We start from the raw sequence: 23,732 nt of genomic DNA on the forward strand, positions 1-23,732 counted from the left end.
ATCTTTGGAAACATCCATCATCGCTCGTCCTTTATCCTGATGGATTTACAATTTTCTATTGTTTTCGATTTTCATATATTTACTGAGTTAGTTCGCTAATTTATTGTGGTGTTAATACTTGAATATAGGTGTTTTTACTTGAATATTAAGTTTACAAGCTTGGGATTCTACTTTTAGGCTATGGGCCAGCAACCTGAAATTATTCGAATCTCAATTTCATCATTAAGACATACAACTGAACGTAGCCTTTTTACGGGTTCTGTCTACCTCGTAAGGGATAAAGACTCGCATATTTGTAGGTTTGTATGTATTAGCATTAAATTTATCGATTTCATGATAAAGAGGTTTTTGATTCCTATCTCAACTTTATGCCGACATATTGGGAATAATAATGTTGGGTCAATTTCTAAGCGATTGTTTTAGTGCATATAAACATACTTAATAAGTTTTATGAAAATATTAGCTGGGAAAACTGGCGAGATTTGGGAACAACCGGCAGATAAGTTATCTATCAGCTGATAAACGATGCCTTATCATCTGTGAACTGTCCTGCAACTTTCTCTTACAATCGTCTACGGTACTAGTCAGTAAATATTATTTAAAAATTTGAGGTTAATTTGTACTTATTAATACTTTTTGTGACGCGGCATTTTAAATATACACCTATCAAAATGTTTTGACGAAGCACATCGAAAACAGAACAGATTTAGTTAGAAACTAAACTGAACATTTACAAACAATTATTTATTTGTAGTTTTTGACAGTCGTTAAACTGTATGGTTGACGTAGTTGCAAGACTGTGAAACATAGAAATAAAAAATTTAATTGTTATATAATAATAACAATAATTAAAATTGATTTCATATGGTTTTACAACCATAGATTATAATATTTAAGATTTTTGTATATAACTTACGGACGGAAAATTATACATATGTGAGAATTTAAGTAATCAATGCAAGAATGCAATGCAAGTTAGGGGCCGTAACCTTCAGCCAATTAAAACCTTTCGAGTATTCAGGTCGCGATAATTTTTAAAATTATCAGTATTTTGCTAACTCACTCCTTCATATAGTCAAGTTTATATATACATATATCCCTTGCGGGGTAGACAGAGTCAACAGTCTTGAAAGGCCACGTTCAGCTGTTTGGCTTTATGTTAGAATTGAGACTCAAATAGTGACATTGCTAGCCCATCGCTTAAAATAAGAATCCTAACTAACTGCAAACTGTTAATTCAATTCATAATTTATGAGTAACACATGATATTCCTTAAGTCAGGCAGATCAGGTTTATCTTAGTAGGTAGGTAAGATTTGGAACACATAGCGTTTTCAATAACCGATCATAAATTCTTAATACACATAAGTTCATTTCTAGACTGCGTCCATTCGTTTGTTGTCTGCAACAAACGAATGGACTCGACTTAAGTCCATTGTTTTCGATATTATGATAATTTGACCTGTTGATAGTCATTAGATTAAATTATGTTATTGTGAATGAAAATTGGGAAAATATTTCAATTATCTAACAAATAAACACATACCATCTAAGGAGACAAAAGAGGAAAACATAGACAAATAAAAAATGTAGTTCCTAAGTTCCTATATTTATCACTCTTAAAATTTAATTTGGGAAGGTCTTAGCCTAAGAACCTTTTCAGAGCTAAAGTTTGATAGTGCAAACAAATATTACATCAGCGTCATAATCGTGTTGATTCATATAACGATACCTTATCATGTCGTCAAAGTATTTCACACTAAAACCGGTGTGTGAAACCAGCTCTATATTGGGTAATTCTACAAAATTGTACCAAGGTTGAAGAAGGTTTACATGATTTACTTTCTCTGTTACCTACTTGCGAGACTATTGCTGCATTCGTACGTGTTTCGTTTGATAACGACGTGTAGAATGATCGTTGTCATACGAATTACTAAAACGAGTTAATCTGTCTTTACATACATACAATCACGTCTAAATCCCTTGCGGGGTAGACAGGGCCAACAGTCTTGAAAAAACGGAAAGGTCAGCTTTATGTCTTAAAAATGGAATTCAAATAGTGATAGTTTGCTAGCCCATCGCCGTCAAGAAGAATCTCAAGTTAATTAGTTTTCATGTAATCAGATCTAAAGTTTATTTTAGAACTCGTTTATGTATGTATGTAAGTATATTGTATTTCCGTCAGTCACCAAACTTTATCTATTGTTTGGTTGTTTATGTGTTTGTAACTCTTCAACGCAAAAACTACTGAACTATTTTTTGAAACTTAGTAGGATTATCGCTCAGAGATTGAAATTACATAATAAGTTAAAATTTTAAGATTTAAGGCGGACGACAACGCTGACAGCAGCTAGTAATATCTAAGGGGTTGTCTATACACACGTATCGCGGGTAATAAAAAAACAAACAACAAACCCAACTTTTACTGTATTTGCGTAATGTACAGTACAGCTTGAATACAGAATGACGCGGAAAGTTTGATTCGCCGTTAATTAGTTCCGTGTCGATGTAATAAGGTTTAACTTCATCAAGTAAGTTTATTTTTTGACCTTTTCCTCAATAAGGTTTTGTTTTATAATAAGTCCTATTTTAAAATTGATGATAGTTTATTATATTAAGTAAGTACCAATCAAAATTAAAATCTTAGGTTTGATACATAATTGTATCAAAAGGATAGATTAACCGCTGAAATATATATATAATAAATATATTGATAAAGTAACGTAAAAACTCGTGTTTCTTTTTTTTTTTCAAACATCTCATGAGATTAAAGTGCAAATTACCAAGGTTCCCACCGTGATGAATCTTTCAATAACATCTAAAAACATCGCATAAAAACCTCGCCAATGACCTTTAACATCAGCTGACTAAAGAATAGGTGAGGAAAAAATACTACCTACTTTTTACAAATATTAAACAAACAATGAATCTTTCTTCATGCAAAATATTATATTCATTTCACTTTGAAAGTTATTCTACATTACAATGTGCCGGAAAGAGGACCCTGGGCTTTAACTTGGGCCCCTTTAAAGTCACCAGAACTATCCCGCCACAAACACCACACATGGCTTTGCCAACATTCCGTTTATACAAGCCGAATCATGGAAGATGTGCGCTGCAGTCCCGTTTGCTCTTTAACAGGGCACAACCTTTCTTGACTCCCTATAAAATCTCTTTCAGTGTTCGCCCTAACCTGATCTCCTCTAATCCTATAGTCACAAGAACTATAGTAGATTGGACAGTCAGACGCTATATAGACCCCGGACCTCGAAACACTTCTGTGGAGGGTGCAACCGGGAACACGCAGAGATGAGAAAGAGTCGGATGCTATAGTGGCATAAAGTAGACGTAAAGCAGTATCGACAGAATTAACGATTAACGATTGGTACGAGTATTATTACTTTACCTACAGTATATGAAAAGTTATTTCTAAAGAACACTTTTTTATTTATGAGATCTGCTTTGTAAAAAAAAACGCATTGTCCAATATGTCACACTCTCTAATCAACGTAATTCTGTTTGTTACAGAATATGTTGATATTATAAATACATCAATCTTGTGTATTGACTTATATTATTACGTAATGTGTACATGTAAGTAATTTTATACCGTTATTTATTTTATAACTTGGCGATAGCGGCATAAAATCACTCTAAAACTAGTCCAAAATTTGTCATATATACACTTCATAAAGTTGAAGGTAATCGCTAAATATGAGGACCATTTTGTTTTGGATGATAAGTAAGTTAAAAAATTCAATACCTATAAACAAACCGTGTGAAAATAAATTTGCATGTGTAATTTTTCAAGTGCATCGCGAGATCGAAAATGTGGATATGCCGTAACGAATTTATGCTCCAACAAAAAGCCATGTGCATAATTTCGACACCAAAACGCTATCGCATGCATAATCAGTAGGGTTTTGTCCAGAAACAATAATGCAGGAACTATGGTTTGAACGCAGATACGATCACAAAAATATTTTTGCAGTTGACATAACTTTTAAATTTATAACCCCAAAGTTCAGTTTCCTTAAACAATGGCAATGCTTCCGACATAGACAAGTAATTCGCGGCCGCTAACCCTTTCAACGACAAACTATGATTACATGTTAATTCCTATGGGTCAGAAGGTCCTATAGACGACTAAATTGAGTTTTATGTACATGCATATGTTATCTATGGTACTAAATTGTTTTACAAAGACAAATTGAAATTGTCTGGGTCCTAACTAGAACAAAAAAAGTGTCATAGCCCCAATTTAAATTAATGGTACACTCGAGTTGTTTTTTTTTTTCACAGACAAATTATGCAGACTCTATTTATTTTGGTACTTGCATCCATTTGTAAAACTTGTTTGTATTTTGCTTCAATTTGTAAAACGATATTATTGAAACACTGGCCAGACAACTATTCTTTTTTCATTCGTTATGAAACGGCAACATTCGTTCTGAAGCCAAATTTTGAAAGTAGGTTAGTTAGTATAGTAAAGATAAGCAGTGATATGTGACCAAATGTGTGTTTATAGAATAGCATGGGTGCCCCGTGGTATACAATAGACATGCACTATATCCCAACCTTTGTCCCAACAAGCTATGGCTGCTAGTATTACATTTTGATTACGATTGATAATTATATTTTGTATAATTTTGCCACAGCTCACTTTTAACGAATTTTCCTCTAAATTATATTTTAGTACACAATACAACTTGTATTCAGGCGATCTGGTGAGAAGTTATTCCACTTATGTAAAATACTCCATGCAAATTACCTTACGTTTTATACCAACTTAAGGAAAAATAAAGTTTAACAACTGAATGTTTTACAAAAGTGCCATGAAGAATAAACGGCTGATAACATGTATGTACGTATATAAATACGAAGTCTCAACAGACATCTCACGCAATACTACTTATTTCAAGTAATTTGTATTACATAAGAAATATATGAATTTTCCATTGCACAATAACACTTCGGAAGTGTCTTTATTATTGAACTTATTGATGGTATTGAACGCAGATTAATTAGAAGGTTATATCAATTAAAAGTTGCAACATAGTAATATTACAAAAAGAGCCTTCTTTTTGAAGAATTTATCGATAAGATATGTTTTACCGATTGTGTAATTATGTCTTTAAATTCCGAATACATCCATCAAATCTATAGGTACATCTTTTTCGAGGCTTGTATTAAATAACAAAATATCAATTTGCACAATTTACAAACCGAGTGCATGAAATGATGCTAACATGAACTTTAAGTTTAAATAAACAAGGTTTACGGAGCGGGCGGAGCTATGAACATAATTAAGTATCGTATATACTTGAGGTCTACGCTTCTGCAACTCTGTAAAGTAAGTGAGATATAAGAAAGTGGACCAAGACTGTGTTGCGATGTTTACGAGATAAAGCTTCAGAAATATGTTAACTTTGTAAACATACTGCAATAGTACGTGACGCTTTTAAAGAACTCATAACGTGAGAACATTAGTTGTTTCGGTAAGGAAATACAAAACGTGTTATATCTTATACTCCTTTTTCCATTTATGTAAGCGTTAGCGTACTAGATGAAATTTATTATTTTCTTGTCTAGGCAACGTGAAAATGGATTGATGTGTTCTTTTAAAAAATAATCATCTCTACGTTCAATTGTATGTAAGCATACTTTGTATAATGAACAGACTAAATGTGGAATTATCCAAAATTAAATTTTCACAATGCCTGCCTTTCCATTAGATAGAAGAGTAAAAATTTTCTGAAATAGACAAAACATAAATCTGTGCATAATTACAAAGAGCCTTGATCGCAACACTGGTCGATCATATAGCTCAGATGTTCTCCATGCATCGCGAAACTTTGCGCATGATCAGCTTTACGCCGAAGTACTCTCAAATATTAGCATTACAAAACGGGAGAAACACATGTTTTATTGAAGCAGCGGTTATTGTAGTATCCGTTAATGGAACTTTGACACGCTTTGACTTATGCATCTATTTATTTCGTATATGTTATCGCGAAGCGCACGATAACGGTATTTTTTAACTAAACACTATCCATATATATAATCACACCTCTTCCGAAAGGAAGTTTCTCAATGTTCTCCTCTATTTAACAATGTTTGCATGCAAACATGATTCCCTAAGCTTAACATTTAAATCTTCTCCATAAACTAACTTTTCCACACAGTATTTATTTTCTTAAGTTGACTTCAGAACCGCGAGATTTACCTTTAAACAAAAGTCAAACTCATCCTACTACTATTATAAAGGCGAAAGTTTGTATGGATGTTTGTTACTCTTTCACACAAAAACTACTGAACCGATTACCATGAAATTTGGTATGTAGGTAGCTGAAGACCCAGAATAACACATAGGCTACTTTTTATCCCAGAGTTCCCGCGGGATTGATAGGGTTTCCATGCGGACGAAGTCGCGGGCGGCCTCTAGTTAAATTATACTTATAGTTAATTTTTATCAAACACATTTCAAGACTATTCACCTTTATGTCAGTACCTAAAGAGATAGTATTTGTATTTCTACACCATTGATAAACAATCACTATGGTATACGAAACAGTTGAATTTCCGAACTTCCTTTTATGGCCTTCTTCTCGAAATCCGATAACCCATTTTCGCTATTTTTTATGGGCGTAAGCTGTATCGCTGTAACAACAAAGTTACAAGGGGAATTTCAATTTTATCGAGAACTTGAACGTACTTCACTCTTTGATCTTCGATAGCAAAACACAAATTCCGGAATAATGTGGTAGTTCAGAAGTTTTGTACTTATTTGTTGTAAAGTATGTTTAGATTTTCCAACATTTTTTTAATAACTACCTTCTAATAAATACTTCCAAATAAAAATGGACATACAGCATCTAAGGAAACTGTTCAATTTTATCAATTTTCCGGATGGGCACTCCAGCACATGTGTTGCAACGTCACTGCCTACGACAGGACGTGCCGTATCTTTATCAAGATTATGTCGATACGGGCAACAGGATCGCCAGTATTTGGTACTCACTCGTATCCCTACCTATTAAAATCAAGAGTACCCCCGCGAAACATGAACATCCCGGTCCTCGGGGATTTTTTTCTGGAAAATCTACAAATCTTTAGACCCAGCGGTTTGGTTTGCGTTATCTGTCAGTCAATCAGTGTACCCTTTTATATTTTTAAATAAAGAGTCGACAGCGCAGACATCTTATAACGCAATCTATGCACTTTGAACATCGCAATTGAGAAAATTCCAATCTTCTCTTGTTATTTTAAACTGGTGTACTACGGTTGTCAAGTCCTAATATTGTTTTTAATTGAACTCTGAAGTTTATACATCCTCAATTTGAAGAGACTTTATTATCAACTATCAAAACTAGCCTAAAAATATCAGTCGTGTCAATTGTGGCTTTCCAAAAATGTCTCTTTCAATAAAACACAGCGCAAATTCAGCTGAGGATCAAACGTCTTTCCAGAATCATTCCAATTTTCCTGTTTCGTTCGGAAACAATCGAAATTTTCCGTACGGCAAATTCAATTTGCAGCTCGTGTTACCCCAGTTTCCATAAGAATTGAGATGCGATTCTACTCGGGATTCGGTTATTACCCCGGCCGTGAGGGTCGAGTGCACAAAATATTTAAAGATATGGACAGAGAATTGTTTCGTTATATAAAAAAGAATATTTTTAATTAGGTACATAGATATAGTGGAATTACAAAAAGCTGAACGTGGCCCATCAATCTCTTCAAGACTGTTGGCTCTGTCTACCCCGTAGGGGATATAGACGTGAGTATATGTATGTATGTATACTCGTTATATCTACGATATGTCTTCTACGATATATCTACGTCTTCTATGCAATGATGAATAATGAAAATTCAAGTCTACTTTTTAAATTTATACAATAAATAGAAAGGAGCCGCTTCGTGCAATCCAATCTGAGATCATGATCAAAAGGTGCACCCAGAGTTCCTCTCTAGTGAGGTGAATATGTAACGGAATTAACACGCCAGGAGGAAGGAAGGCAATGAATTTAGAATAAGGACACCCCAGAAAGGGTGTTGGATTATACCTACCTCTATTTATGATATGAAATCTAAGCATTGAAAGAACAAAACAAAAATAATTCACGTATTATCTAGTTTAAAGTAGGTCGTGTGCATGTATAAAATCTCATGAATGAAATACAGATAAAATCTAAAAAGTGTACAGTCCAACTTGGTATGCAGAAACTGGGTACAATGCATGTAGTCGAGCTTACGGAACTATTCAACTAAGATTTAATTTAGTATATTTATTTAAACTTAAGTACGTCAAAGTACTCAAATATAAGATTAAGTATACAGTTTCGATAGTGTCGGTGCTTGAATATGAAAGCGAGAATAACAAAATTCAATAATATTAGCTATTGTAGCAGATTTTGGATAATTAAGTTGGTAATGCCATAAATGGTTTGTTTTTAAACCTTTTATTTCACATACCTAAATAAGAAAAATAACAAATTATCTATATATATAAGTATACTCAATTGTTAGATTTTTACAGTCTTTTCATTATAGAGCAAGAGCCCGTGAACGCCAGACATACCTTATTTTGTAAAACCTGAAAGTTTCTGTAAATATGCCTCTAGTACAGGTAGGAACGATCCCCACCTATGGTACTCAGGCAGTGGTTGCTTTGGCAGGTAGCAGGTAATAAAGGTATACTTTTTTCAACCTGAAATTCGTTAATTTGTAAAGCTCAATTTTTTTATATTTTATCCGTAATAATACACAAACTCGCGTTACTCATTGCCAGACACGTACTATGGTTGCAACCCCTTGCCAGACACCCCTAAACTATAATATTTTGTAACTCTACTTACGTCATTTTGTAAAATCTGAATTTAATACATATTTTTTGGGGAATTATTCAAACAAAGTTTCTGAAGTAGCCAGACATTTTTGAAGGTTCTATTATCCTGCCAGACGCATTGGAGTGAGCAAAAGATGCAAGAGTGCGGAGTATATGTAGTAACTGGAGCGAGTGGGACAGTTTACTATGCGTATATAACCGTCCGTTGAACAATACAAAATAAACTAGGGATGGCGATCTAAGATCGATTAATCGAAAAATCGATTATTTGGAGCGAAAAAATCGATCTTTTTAATCAATCATATACATACATTGAATCGATCTCGTGAATCGATCTCAGACATTCTAAAATCGAGATACGATTTTTTCTGTTTTGGTTTAAACCATACAATTAATTGAAGGCCCGTATTACAAGAGTGCTGCCGGTTGATTGCTCAAAACCTCGCAAGATGGCTGTATGTGTAGTCTCCTTCGCCTCACTTCTCATCAATAAACTTGTTACGTTTATTAATTATAATCATATTCTTTAAATGTGGGCCGACCGTCCGAGACAACTTAAAACTCGATTTTAAGCTTAACATACATATCGTTATGGTTTAAAATTGTTTAATTTACATCCCAAACATACTTAGCAACCACAGACAACAGAAATTAATCTATTACTTTGAATAAAGGAATATGGGATTTCCACAAGTTGCTTGTCAAAAAGCAACTTTCTATGTATAATGCACTTGCACAGGAAACTTAGGGTTTAAATGACGAACTTAAACATTATTTATCGCAGGCAGTCGTGGACCTGAAATATGATCCTATACATTACTGGCAAGAGCTAAAAAACCATCAATAGCCATGACGTATATGACTATTGTGGCATCATCCGTTCCTTGTGAGCGCCTGTTTTCAGTTGCTGGAAACATAGCAAATGATGAGCGGAACCGCTTGGATCCCGGTAGACTTGACAGATTGTTGTTTTTAAAAAGGTAAGGTATTAATCATTGGGAACTTTAAGTCAAATTATCTTATTGTTTTTGATTAAAAAAGATTTGAAAATAAATGTTTTGTTTTCTACCTGATCTGATACATTGATGATAATAGTAATAAAAATAATTGTTAAAAGAATTTGATAAAAAGATCGTTAATTCTAACATTTGTCTTGTTTTTTATGAATTTGATTTATACTTACAGTGAAAAAAACATTTTGGAAAAATATCGAATTTTTGAGGATTGATTCATCAGGTCACGTCTCTAAAATAAACGACAGCTGATGCGCAATGAAACGTCGCAAGAAACCGAACACTCTGTCCCACTCGCTCCAGTTACTACATATACTCCGCACTCTTGTATCTTTTGCTCACTCCAATGCGTCTGGCAAGATAATAGAACCTTCAAAACTGTCTGGCTACTTCAGAAACTTTGTTTGAATAATTCCCCAAAAAATATGTATTAAATTCAGATTTTACAAAATGACGTAAGTAGAGTTACAAAATATTATAGTTTAGGGGTGTCTGGCAAGGGGTTGCAACCATAGTACGTGTCTGGCAATGAGTAACGCGAGTTTGTGTATTATTACGGATAAAATATCAAAAAATTGAGCTTTACAAATTAACGAATTTCAGGTTGAAAAAAGTATACCTTTATTACCTGCTACCTGCCAAAGCAACCACTGCCTGAGTACTATAGGTGGGGATCGTTCCTACCTGTACTAGAGGCATATTTACAGAAACTTTCAGCTTTTACAAAATAAGGTATGTCTGGCGTTCACGGGCTCTTGGGCTATTAGTGTTTTAAAAGAGGCTTAGAGCAGATCTCGTTTTTTGGGGAGGTTATTCCAAAGTTGAGCGGAACGAACACAAAAAAGTAAACCATAAGTTCGAGAGGTAGAATAAGTAATTAAATATTGTTATGAGACTGCAAGCAACTATCCGTAGTAGCAATTCTTAGCCCCTAGTATTATTTATTATTTTTAAAGTAGATTTTTACGGAATGTAAAGTTATTTTATTATTTAATAAAGGGAAAGTTGTACAGTTTCAAAATAATATCTAGTAGAATTTGATCACGAAATATAAAAAGATCCAGACTTAGAAATGTCCTAGAATTTACGGTGCAAATATTTTATAGCCGTTCCACATTTTGCCACATGCACACTAAATGTACTAGGCTGTCAGATCAAAACATATATTCTCATACGGGTGCTGCTTATATTTAAGAACTACCTCTTGTCGATATAGTGGATCTAACATTCCGAAAAATAAATTTGAATAAAATTCACTTGAAACGTTATCTCAATCGAAATGCCGCCATAAAATGGTTTCCCACTATAAAACATACCGCCGCCAACTGCCGCCTAGTTTTTCACCCTAGATGACACATGTCATAAAACTGTCAAATCAATCCGACATTTTCCAGTCTGTGTAGGCCGCAGTTGGTTTTAACATTTGAAAATAATATTGAACTCGAGTTCCGATAAATTATCTTAACCCCAACGGCTTTTGGTATCCGAATGCCACAAATTGTTTTACCGTCGTAATTTTGAGTAGATAATTTAAGAAATTAATATGAATTTTATTTCAAGCAAGATGACAAATAAACATATTTACACAAGATGACACATGACATGACAGAGTACTGTCAAATAAGTCAATCATTTTTTACAAGCCTCAGTCTCAATTTATCACAAAATTTTCAAGAAACAAATTGCAAATCATTTCAGTAATTTACCTAACCACAAACTACTTTGGACTCCCGCCATCGGAAGTTTTATTGTCGTATAAAATTTGAATAGGTACTAATGATCAAAATAAATCAGTGCCAAATTAAATTTGTAGGAAGGAAAAGGTCATAAATGAAAAGGCAAACAATGCCGAAAATGATGAATCAGAAAAGAAATATTTGGCGTCATAAAAATGTCTTTTTATGATTAGATAACGACTAGAAATATTCATCAACCTAGCTAATAAGCCTAATTAGGTCAATATATCGATCATTATTTTATTAAAAAATAGACCTTCTGAGGCACTTTTGCACGTCATTTTAGAAGATAACATCTGTTAACTGGTCACATATTCATAATTATATTAATTCCCAGACATGTGGCTTGCATTGCAAATTCTCACGTCTTTTCCCCGGATTTTAGGATAATTTCAAGGCAATGAAAAAGTTAAAAATTTTGCTTAATGCAAAAAACAAAACAACAGTAATGTTCGTGTAATTTTATTATTTAATCTTCTTTAACGACATTCGTATAGACCCCTTTTTTACTCTGTTTAAAACAGAATAGCAGAAAATCGAATAAATCTCTGAAGAAAGCGGTGAAAAATCAACTTTTACAATATTTCACAAACTTTCCGCACGTTGTTCTATTTGTTATAATAGATCAAAAGGATTATTAGGTTAACTGTTGCTTCGTGGAGGTAATAATTCTTCAGACGTACCATGAATTTACTCCAAAATGCATTTATTTCTAGACAATAGGATACAATGTCAAGTTCAAACAGAGCGATGTACTGACATAACACTGTCGACTGTAAAACATACTCAAACTTCTCAATTTGCTTCGGGTATTTAAGGAACTTGTTCAAATAAATAGAAATAGACTTATTTTCAAAATAGGATATAAGGTATAGCTTAGCGGCTTCAACATAACTTGAGTTTAATTAATATCTACAACCGATAAGCGTAAGTGTTGGAAAGATGTCCAGCGATAGACAAACATCGATATGTCATACATTTAAAGTAATTGGTAACGCAGATAGTATCAATATGCGATGCACGAGGCTGTATCGATTCCATATTCATTATTACACCGGGCCAGACAGGCTAAAATAGATTGTCAAGTTTGGGGATGGCTGACCGTGAACTTGTTTCAGAGAGTTCTCATATTGATGTACGATGACTATGCTATTCTATTCATAATAATGGGAGAAAGTTGACTGAAAAGAATCTATATTCTTATCTCTTCTTTAGGCACACAGAATGTTTTTTTGGGATAAGCTTTTACTAATATTAGGTACATTGTTGTATATTATTAACATCTACTTGCATAAAGATACATCTGACCTCCATCTCAATATACCTACTTTACGCTAATTTTATTCTCCTCCAAAGACGATATACTATAGTTAGTTCCTTCTTTTATAAATTATCTAAATATCTGTAAAATGCTTGGTTCTCTTGCATATCCGCAAATATTTGTACATCAAATATTCTTCGTGACTATTGATTTATAAGGCCTTGGTCAGCTCACGCTTTCGCTATTTGATACCACTGCAAATTTAAAAGATAAATAAAAGCATTCATATTAATTTAGCAATTTTTTAGTTTACATATTCTTGAATTTGATGTACATATGTTGAAATATTAAATGCAATTACCTCTTTGATAACATGACCTTTACTGTTAAACAGGCAAAACACCTATTTAATTTTTCTATGTATAGATCCTTTCATAAATTCACATGTACATAACAGAATCAAAATTAACTTTAGCTAAATAAAAATGCCGCTAATATTCTTAATCTCATAATTTCAATCTGTTTCTAAGGAAATAAAAATTCTAAATGGCCAGTAATAAAAACAATAGCCGCTTAACTTTAACGGCGCCGTTACTGAATTTAGAAAAAGGAAATAAATAAAAAGTTAAGGTTGCGCAAACTGTTTTCGCGCCGACCTTAACACCGTTGTGAACTTGCGCGACAATGGCTCTATAAATGGCAGTAATAAGTAAATAAACCAATGATGCGGGCATTAATTTGTTGAATGGCGGTTATACTCGATTATGAGGCAAAATACACAACCATTAAAAACCTATTTCGTGTATATTGCAATATATTTAGACAATGTTTAGATATATACCGATTTTAAAATAAAGCGGGCAGGTTTAGCACTCTACAAAGCAACTCGTGATATGTATTAAATCTGAATACCTATCGTTCTATTTACATTTTTTTTGACGAACTTTCTATGGTAGACTGTCTGATTAGTTCAACTAGACTCTAAAGCATTTCTATGGTAGACTGTCTGATTAGTTCAACTAGACTCTAAAACATTATAATAAATATAAATTAATTTTACACACATCGCACATTCAACAAGAATATTATACTTATGACATTTTATAAATCAATAAAATCAGACACAAAGATGTGCCTGTTATGTAGACCATAAGATTAATGTTTTGGCTACTATTCAAAACGTATTTGTTGACTGAAGCCATAATAAAGTGTATTTATAATTTGCAAAATGTTTCATCGATTAACTAACAAACATCAGTTCCCATTTAGTGTCAAAGACCCGTAATTGATATTATTCAATCAGATAATTTTTGACTGTTACGGTCAGCGATTCACGACCATTGTTACCTTAGTAAAACCTATTATTCAATATGTCCAAGGACGTTTTTAATAATTCTATTGATTCGGAAATTTATTTCATTATTTTCCATTAAACTAAATAAAATTATCTCCCTTGTCCCACCATAAGACAACTCAATGGGGCAAGTAGGATAGACTGAATCAGATTTTTACGCAGATCACACAAGCAACCTCCATGTCAAATATCTCTAAAGCTGTGATATTTCAGTCAGTTTTATCTTTAATACGTATATAAACTAACCAGAAAAGAATTTGTAACAAGAGTCCGAGGAAACAAGTCAGATTAAGCTGTTAATTTTTTAAATCATGTTATTAAAGTCCACCGTACCATGGCCGTGTATACCAATTGACATAACCATGAACTTTTGTAGTTAATATCAACACAAATCATCTCCGACACCATCAAAACATTATGCACATAATAAGGTGTAATCGTTTGTTACTCAAGCCAACTGAAACTAAAGTACTTTATAAAATTAACGGCCCGAGAATTGACATTAAAGTTCGTAATTAAAACAAGTTGTGGAGGATTAATCGCATGGAGGTTAAATGTACAATCGGGCCACAAATACTCGTACTACATATGTACATATGTTAATAAATAAATAATTTTGTTGTTGTCATTTTTGAATCAAACAATTGACCTTTTTTTTATTTTACTGAACATACAATTCATGGCAATTTTTTTAAAGAACACAACTTACCTATTATACCAGACACGTTAATTTTTTTTATAGGGAAGCCCTTCGAAAGCAAGATTATTGATGGCGCATGGCAAAAATCGTAACGCACTGATTTGCTGATTGCCTGTAATTTAACTGTTTTTATTACATATTTAAATTAAATTGACTAACTACAATCTTTATATATTAAGTGGATAGATTAAATCAGAGGTCGTAGTCCGCCTGCTCCCGTAACATAGACGCCGTTTTTATCGTTCGAAAAATTATCGCTATTCCTTTTTACGTCATAATAAAAGGCGAAACAGTGATATTTTTCCGCGTTATAAAAACGTCATGCTACGGGGGTTCCTTAGTTCATATGGGTCAAACACGTGACATTTATTACAGCTGTACTAGTACAGGTTATTGAAAAAAAAAATATTTGTACATAAGTAATTTACTTAATTTGGAAAGTTGGACAATGAAGGCTTACTGGTTTTAAAGTAATATACGTGATTGACATGACATTTCGATAGGTTTTTGGGACACCAAAACCGGTAGGGAGATTAGTATTAAATTTGTACATATACCAATACAGAGCATAAGCTTTTCTAACTGAACGTTCTTATTTATACTTTTTTTAATATAAAGCTAAGATTGCTTATGGTGCCGTTTCCGTTATAAAAGAATCCTACCGGAAACAGTTATGAAAAGGAATGGGAAAATGCGATAGAGATATAAAATAAATAAAATGGATTTCCACTCTCTCATCTTTCCGTGTTCCCAGATAATGAAAGGCATCAATCAATCAATCAATACCCTTCGTACATATTTCTCCTCACAATTATTGTTTTGAAACATTAAATTTGTCACAACGTTTATCCATCTCTATGTCTGTCGGTTAGGTCTATAAGGAAACTCGCTAAAAGCCTTTTGATGTTTCATTGAGTTATATAAATATAAATGACATGACTTCCCCCGATTGCTTTCCCAGTATCATAATACAAGAAAACCCATTTATCACAGAGTATATTATTGTTACTGAATTGGGTAAGATTTCTCCACGAAGCGACTTGAGTCTGATCTCCGCAACCACTGGATGTGCTAATTCTCTTAGTCGTCGTTCCCGTAATCATCAAATCTCTTCAGCTCAGTAAAATATTGATGGATCGAACGAATTTCAGTTTAACGAAAATCTTCTATTTTTACTTAAGTCTCTCTCCTTGGTCAGCATCATGGCGATTTTAATTTTCGACGCCGCTGCTGGAATCAGCGAGGTGGTAGTCCGGCCGAACCAGTCGCGGAAGTTTCTTCTACGACAAACGAAACTCAAGAAAAACGAAACGCAATGAAATTTGCTCCTGGTTAAGAAACAACTGCTTTTGTAATTTCACACATATTAAAGTCATTTAGATGACCATCCACTTGTTCAGATTACAAACGTATTGCCAACCATTACATCAATACCTTCTATTATTACTTACCGATAAAGTAACGACAGTACGGAGCTATACCGACATTCTGTCATTTTAGTGTCCGACCAAGAAAAGATTTTAAACCGATACAGATAATTGAGCATTTTTTAATCGTCGTAAAAAAGTGAAAATTTATATTTCAAAGTCAGTCAGTAAAGTTATCTTTTCAACTGACGAATACTTCGAACAACATATTAGTAAATGTTTTGGTCCTTAGGTACAACTAAACGCAAGGGATATAGACGTGCTTATATGAATGTATATTTAGGTCCTTAGCATGAAATTAAATTTCCAATTATAAGGTTATTTTACGCGCATTTTCTTCGAATGGTTCTTCTGTACGTTATTTTTTCTCTGTAAAGCTTATTCTTAGCACGTGTCATGTCGCAACCTAATTGCAACTTACTCTGTAACACGATACGACACCGCTAGTTATAGTAATTACAAATTCACCTACTTTAAAATTAAGAGGCGCTTAGCGAAGTGACATTATGACGAAATACATAATAGAAGCTTAAACCACAATGTTGCGAACGGATCAAGTAAATTTGTATTATTATGATAAGCTGAGCACTAAGATTCATAATGGTCCTAATGCATTTCGTACACTTTGTGACTTCAACCAGACACTTACGTCTCCATCAAATCCAATCTACCGCGAAACAGTTAAATAATTTTACTATTTATAATTTATAAGTATACATACGAGGAGTGAAGAGGACATACGGAACTTTTCATCAGATAAAAGAAATTTTAATAGGCAATGTAAGGGAAAATAGCCGAGGGAAAAGCTAGTCAGGATAGGAATCTTTCAGCTTATTCATCATTGAGACTTTGAAATCACAAATTTCAGTCATATTACTGTGAAAATACAGGGCGATACTAAGATTGTCATGGACAATGTTCTCATTCATACTAAATCTGCATAATAACTGACCTCGGACTAAGCTCTTTATGCTTTCAAAGTAATGATCTGAAACAGGCGCAAAGCGGGGATTTTCATAGATTAAGTCATAACCAGAGGCGGCCTGTCATCAAGTTAACAGTTTGCGATAACATAAATGCGGAAGTTTCGGGTGGAAGACAACCGAACTCAATCGGATAATATACGTATTGTCTACACTGCAAAATGTTACCTACTTTTTTTATATACAAATATTAAATCACAGTATATCATAATAAATTGCATAAATGGATTCAAAAGTTGGTGGTGACTTATTCTTTCCACTTACGTAATAATAGACAGATTAAAAAAAAATCTTTTCAAAAAATTACACGATCTTGAAATAATTTTATAACAACTCTTTACTATTATTAAAGAAAGTTTTATTAATAGATTTCTTACATTAATAGACAACCTTGGGTTATTTTAGTGACACTTTTCATTTTATAGCGACTCAAATAGTAGCGGCACGTCATCTAGTTAATAGATAGCAACTAAGCGCCCCGGAAGTTTCAGATGAAACATCAACGTGGTGTAATAGATAAGTCACCAATGTTTGTCTCGGAATATCTATTGATTTTCAGTCTGTTGTCGGCTCTGCTTTTGTTAAACTCTATATTTTGGTACTGTGATAGATGTAAATTAGAGTATAGAAATATGATAATGTTCAAGTTTTTCTTTTCTTTTCGGGGTTAGTCCAAGAAATTTTTTTGGGGTAAAATTGACTGCAAAAATAGACCGTAACTAGCAAGTTATTTATATAATTTTGTCTTTTTAAAATAGTGTCCATTTACACCAATTTATCGCTGCATCCGATGGAACCACTCAGACAAGCACTTTACCGGCTCGACCTTAGGGGTATCTTTGACAGCTCTTTGAAACAACCATTTCATAAAAACTTTCAGTGTTTGTAATTTTGACTTATACTTAGCGTTGTACAGTGTATTCTTTGAACTTTTTAATTTATATTAAGAGAAGTTATTATCCATATAAAGTTAATTATATAATTAAAAACAGTGATTGTTCAATAAATTCTCAAGATCTGACTGACACAAGAACAAAGTCAATTAGTATCTAAATAGTGGTCAGTAAGTTCTATAACTTTTGCCTTACATGCATCGCAACTTACAGATCGCAACGAAGCCAGCAAGACTCTCTCAATATTTGATTAGTAGATACAATCAATCACAAAAGTAAGACATCAATTTCGTATTAAAAACAGGGCGTGTTTGTTTCTCCATGTAAGTTACTTAAAATTTAACGTTTTTATAACACAACCTTTCTTTAAAAGGTATAGTATTTTTTTACAGTTACACAGATATTCTTATTTTGGCCTTAGTACAGAAGACGCTTTGCATGGCTTACTGAATAATGTCATAAAATATTTAGATAACCAGCAAAGATGTCTCAGCGTGTTTCTCGATCTCTCGAAAGCATTCGACACCGTTTCCATCCCACTTCTCTTATCAAAACTGGAATGCATTGGAATACGTGGCCTCCCTCTCTCCATATTTCGTGATTACCTTCTAAATCGTACACAATGTGTAAAAATAGACGATATTGTAAGTGATCAACAGGAACTAGTTTTCGGCGTACCGCAGGGCTCAATTCTCGGTCCCACCCTCTTTTTAGTATATATTAACGACCTTTGTAAATTAAGCATACCTAATTGTCAAATATACACGTATGCAGATGACACAGCACTTGTTATAAACGGTCGGGATTGGAGTGAAGCCTTTTCAAATGCAGAATTAGCTCTGTCCACAGTTATGTCTTGGCTTGATTCAAATTTATTAACTCTAAACTTAGCCAAAAGCAACTATATAACCTTTGCTATAAATGCTTCTACCCTACCTTTAGATAATGAATTCTCACTTAAAGCTCATAAATGCCGAACATTCAATAATAACTCCCTGTGCACATGCACAGTCATATCAAGGACCACAACCGCTAAATATCTTGGAATATATGTAGATCAATATCTTAAGTGGGACCAACATATTGCTTTTTTGAAAAACAAAGTAAGGAAACTCATTTATGTTTTCCGAAATTTAAACTCTGTTGCCGATTTAAGTACCCTTAAGGTCGTATACTTTGCGCTATGCCAATCCATTCTAACGTACTGTATCGCAGTATGGGGTGGAGCTGTAAAAACAACGCTGCTACCGCTTGAGCGAGCGCAAAGAGCGGTCCTTAAGGTTATGATCAAAAAGCCTTTTCGGTTCCCTACTCAACAACTATTTTCAGAGATATCAATCATGACAGTCAGGCAACTATTTATCTCCATGTTGCTGCTTCGTAAGCACTCACAGTTGGTGTATGATCCGACACTACATACCCGAAAGCGTAGATGGGACCTAGTATGTTCTACACCACCACATAGGACTGTTTTTGCTGCACGGCATTTTGAAGTAATTAGCTGTATTATGTATAATAAGGCCAATAAAATATTAAAAATATACCCTTGCACAAAACGTGTTGTCAAATTCAAAATTAAAGAGTGGCTTTTGACATTAAATTACTCTGACACGGAAAATCTATTGCCTAAATAATATCAATTATTAATGAAGTTTATTTAATATACTTAGTCCACGTATCTTTTCTTATTAATATATACGATGTTCACATCGTTGTACATAAATTGTTACCACAAGGCGGTCTAGAGCGTTATTGCAATAGTTTTAAGTTTATCTTGATTTATACATATTAATAAAAATCTATCCTTAGTTAACTATTGTGTAAACTCAAAATAATTCCCAGAATACAGATTCGTCTAGTTTGGGAATTATTAAATCAGTGTACATTTTACTTCAACTTAAATAAACAAACATCATTACATCCTACCGGATCTTCCGTGATGCCTTCTACCAATCAAGATACAGGTTTATTCTTAGTTTGATGGTGGATGGCTGAGCGTTGGACCAGATTAGAAAATGTATTAACACCTTTTATATGAACGATGTATGTACATAATATTTGCTGAAATGAGTCAATAAAACCAATTTTTTTTTTTTTTTTTTTTTTTTTTTTTTTTTTTTTTTTTATTGAAAAGACCAACAGTTTAAGTGGAACAGGTGATTACAACAAAAATACGTTATGCAGCATATCCAGTAGGCAAAAATTGTCTCTCATCTTTGCGTGTCCTCAGTTGCACCCTCGGCTTCTGTGTTTCGGGGACTGGAGACCACTTTCTGAAGTTTCATATATACCTAATTACAGTACATTTTTATCGTTGAGTGTACCGTGGATATCACTGCGTACATAATTAATAGTGTAAATTGAATGCAGGCACAGTTGGCAACTGGGCTGTCACGGGAAAGCCGATAAAAAGTTATGCTTTTTGCGTTATCATAATGTAATCATAAGCAGAATCACTATGATTACACTTTCGAAGTGGCTAGGGGATTTTCAATAACAATTGGGAGTGTTTAAACTTTATTACATCTAAACGAGTTCTTAAAATATCTATTTACAATAGATGTCATAACTTTCGTTCAAATAAAAGTAATGCATCGTTACATTCTCGCCATCATATATTAAACCACAGCAATAAACAGACTCAATTTTAGAATCACAGCTGTCTTTTATCTGCTTTCTGTCCCGAAATAATGCCTGACATTGGATTGCAAAACTTCTATCTTTAATGTTCTAAATTTAAAATAAACGAGCATTCGATGCGACGGAACAAAAATTTCATTAAGAGACCGTTATAACTGGCAGGTTATGTATTTCACTTTTTTTTATATGGAGAATCCGCACTGGCAGGCAATATTTTATGTAGGCAAGCCCTTTTAAAATGAAAAAGAGCGGTCGGGCTAGCGTTAACCAAAGTACAGTTTTTCTCTCCGCGGTTGACTTTTAACACGGATTTAGACACTTTATCGTAATAAACCTACCTAATGAAGCCTTTTAGTGACTCAAAATTTAACTCTTTTCCAATAAAAAAAAACAAATACAAACGCATTTGTATTGAAGTAATATAACAAACACTAACGACAGTCAATAGAAGAAAAACATATTTTTCAAGATATTTTTAGCTTGTCATAAGTAGCGATAGTCATTCGTCATGGCAAATACAAAATACCTATGTCATTTACCAAACAGACAGACGGTAATGACGTACTGTAGAAACGAGAAACAATCATTTCTTTTTTTTTTAGATTTTATTTGCACAGAATAAACAACTTCGTATTCGAAAATGGTAATCTCTTACAATACCGTACTAATGTTTTAAAGTTTTAAATACTCAAAGATATAAGTTTGTATTTAAAACTTACTTGATTATTTTATTGAATTTAAATTGAATCTTGATTGAAATATAACATTTATAGCTTCACTCCGCCGTAGTTGAATCACTCTACAAAAAATTAAATGAAATTAGGGTTTGACGTCAGGTGAAAATGCTGCAGTGTACTTTGTTCCGCCGCTTCTTCTACACATAGGCTTTGGAAGCGGTAGTAGATATAATTAGATCTAAGTTATGTGACGTTAATAAGTGATCCTTGTATTGATAATTTTGAAAATGAATCTGTTCCTGTCGAGATATGAAAGAAATGGAAAGATAACAAATCCCATCAAATTTTGTTCCTGTGATTACTTTATCCCCAAAGACTAATATTAAGACTTTGTGCGGTATCATTTATGGCAGGAATAATTGAAATCAACGGAATGCTTCATTCTATGCTATAAAATACATTAAATAGGCTCTGAGTTACCGAAAAAATATTATCAGGAATCAGTTTTGAGTGCCCAATAAAGTTATTATGACGCTAAGCGAACAATCGTCCGATACCAAATTCCACGGAATCACGAAAGGAACTGAAAAAAACTGAGTTAATTAAGCATCTACATGTGACAAAATGAAAATGTTATTGCTTAGTTTTCGTAACATTTATACCATTATAAATCTGCTCCGGTTTTCAGCATGCAATTAAATTTTATTAAATACTCACGCACGAAATAATAACGTAGAAATGTAATAAACAAAGCTATGCACACATTTAGAGATTAAATTTAGTTTTACCATGAAGGAGGTATATCCCTCAATATTAACCTTTCACCTCGTTTGTTAGCAACAAACCATGTTGAATAATAATAAAATAAAAAAAATAAAATTTAGATTTTGCCGTACGGTTTCCGGCACTTTAGAACATGACCACTCTATGGAATTTTCTATGGATGTCGTAAAAGGCAACTAAGAGGAAAGCTAATAAACTTTGGAATCTTCTTTAGGGCGTTGGGCTAGCAAACTGTTACCTTTTTTTAAATCTTAATTCTATCATTAAGCCGTATAGCTAAACGTGGCCTTTCAGTCGTTTCAAGAATCTTAGCTCTGTCTAACCCGTAAGGGATAAAGACGTGATTATATGTTTGTATGTATTTTACATTTCATACAAACAAACATATTTCATGACTCCAATTTATTGGCGCACAAAATTTGGGTGAAGACGGGCGGAATCAATAGTTATTTATAATCCGACAAAAGCTTATAGGTACTCGTAGATAAGCAATATTGAATACGTTATAATACTGTGAGGAAAAAGAAATATTTCTAGAAAGATAGAAAGTGACAAAGTATTATGTAGGAAAATAACATGCCGTGCCGTGCCAACCTCGTCAAAAGTGGGATAAGGTAGGAAAGGAGTTTCATACCATAAGAAGAAAATTAGTGTGGTTATAATTTTGCATTATTAGTATGGAGGATAGATAACAATCAATCCATTTACCTTCGGCCTTGCTGCTCGACTTTTTTCCTAGAAAACAAAATATAATTTAATAATAATTTAAGGAATAAATACACCGAATAATGGGTACAGTCAACGGCACATTAAGGCACCCAAATCATCTTCAAATTCGCCTGCATAATCGCGACAGAATTCCATGCAGGTTAACTTGATATTCGGTTGACTGTACCATTTAATTGATTTGTCTATATACTATAAGTACTTGAGATTTCGAGCCAATTATACCTACTTCGAAAAAGCAATTCGTAATAGCTTTTCTTCGTACCGCCATTTACTATAAAACATTAAGTAATGTTTCACAGAATATGACTTTAATGATTGACCTTTGTCAGGCTCATATTAATTTTATTGTATTTCTTGGCACCACAGCCAGCAGTATTTCATCGAAGTTGTATTTAAACGACTTATACATGAGTGAAAATTGCGGTGTTCGTTATCATGTAATTATACTTTGATATTATTTGAGCACATTTTTACGATCGCAAGCGTGGCAGTGTGGCTTGAAGATCCATACTAACGTTCTAAAGAAAATGATCGTTTGTATTTGTTTTGTTTGAAATTACGAAGCTCTAGGTAACGGAATAATTATTTTTTATGTTTGGTACAGAGATACCCCGTGTGATGGAACAGCTTTATTCTAGGGTAAGAACTGTGGTTGGGTATTACGTGAGATATAATAATATCTTTTCACC

At 33.4% G+C, this 23,732-nt stretch overlaps 1 protein-coding gene across 2 annotated transcripts in view; it reads right to left on the reverse strand.

Moving 5' to 3' along the window:
* The window catches only part of LOC106141513 (calcium uniporter protein, mitochondrial), a 118,193-nt gene that overhangs the window by 78,426 nt on the left and 16,035 nt on the right, over positions 1 to 23,732 (reverse strand). The window contains exon 3 of one of the 2 annotated variants that reach the window (XM_060944927.1): positions 23,023 to 23,049. The exons of the other annotated variant lie outside the window; for it this stretch is intronic. Within the exon in view, the coding sequence (XP_060800910.1) occupies positions 23,023 to 23,049 (27 nt within the window). The remainder of the gene's footprint in view (positions 1 to 23,022; positions 23,050 to 23,732) is intronic. 2 annotated transcript variants of the gene reach the window in all.

Source organism: Amyelois transitella, chromosome 7 (assembly GCF_032362555.1).
Source record: "Amyelois transitella isolate CPQ chromosome 7, ilAmyTran1.1, whole genome shotgun sequence".
Lineage (NCBI taxonomy): Eukaryota > Metazoa > Arthropoda > Insecta > Lepidoptera > Pyralidae > Amyelois > Amyelois transitella.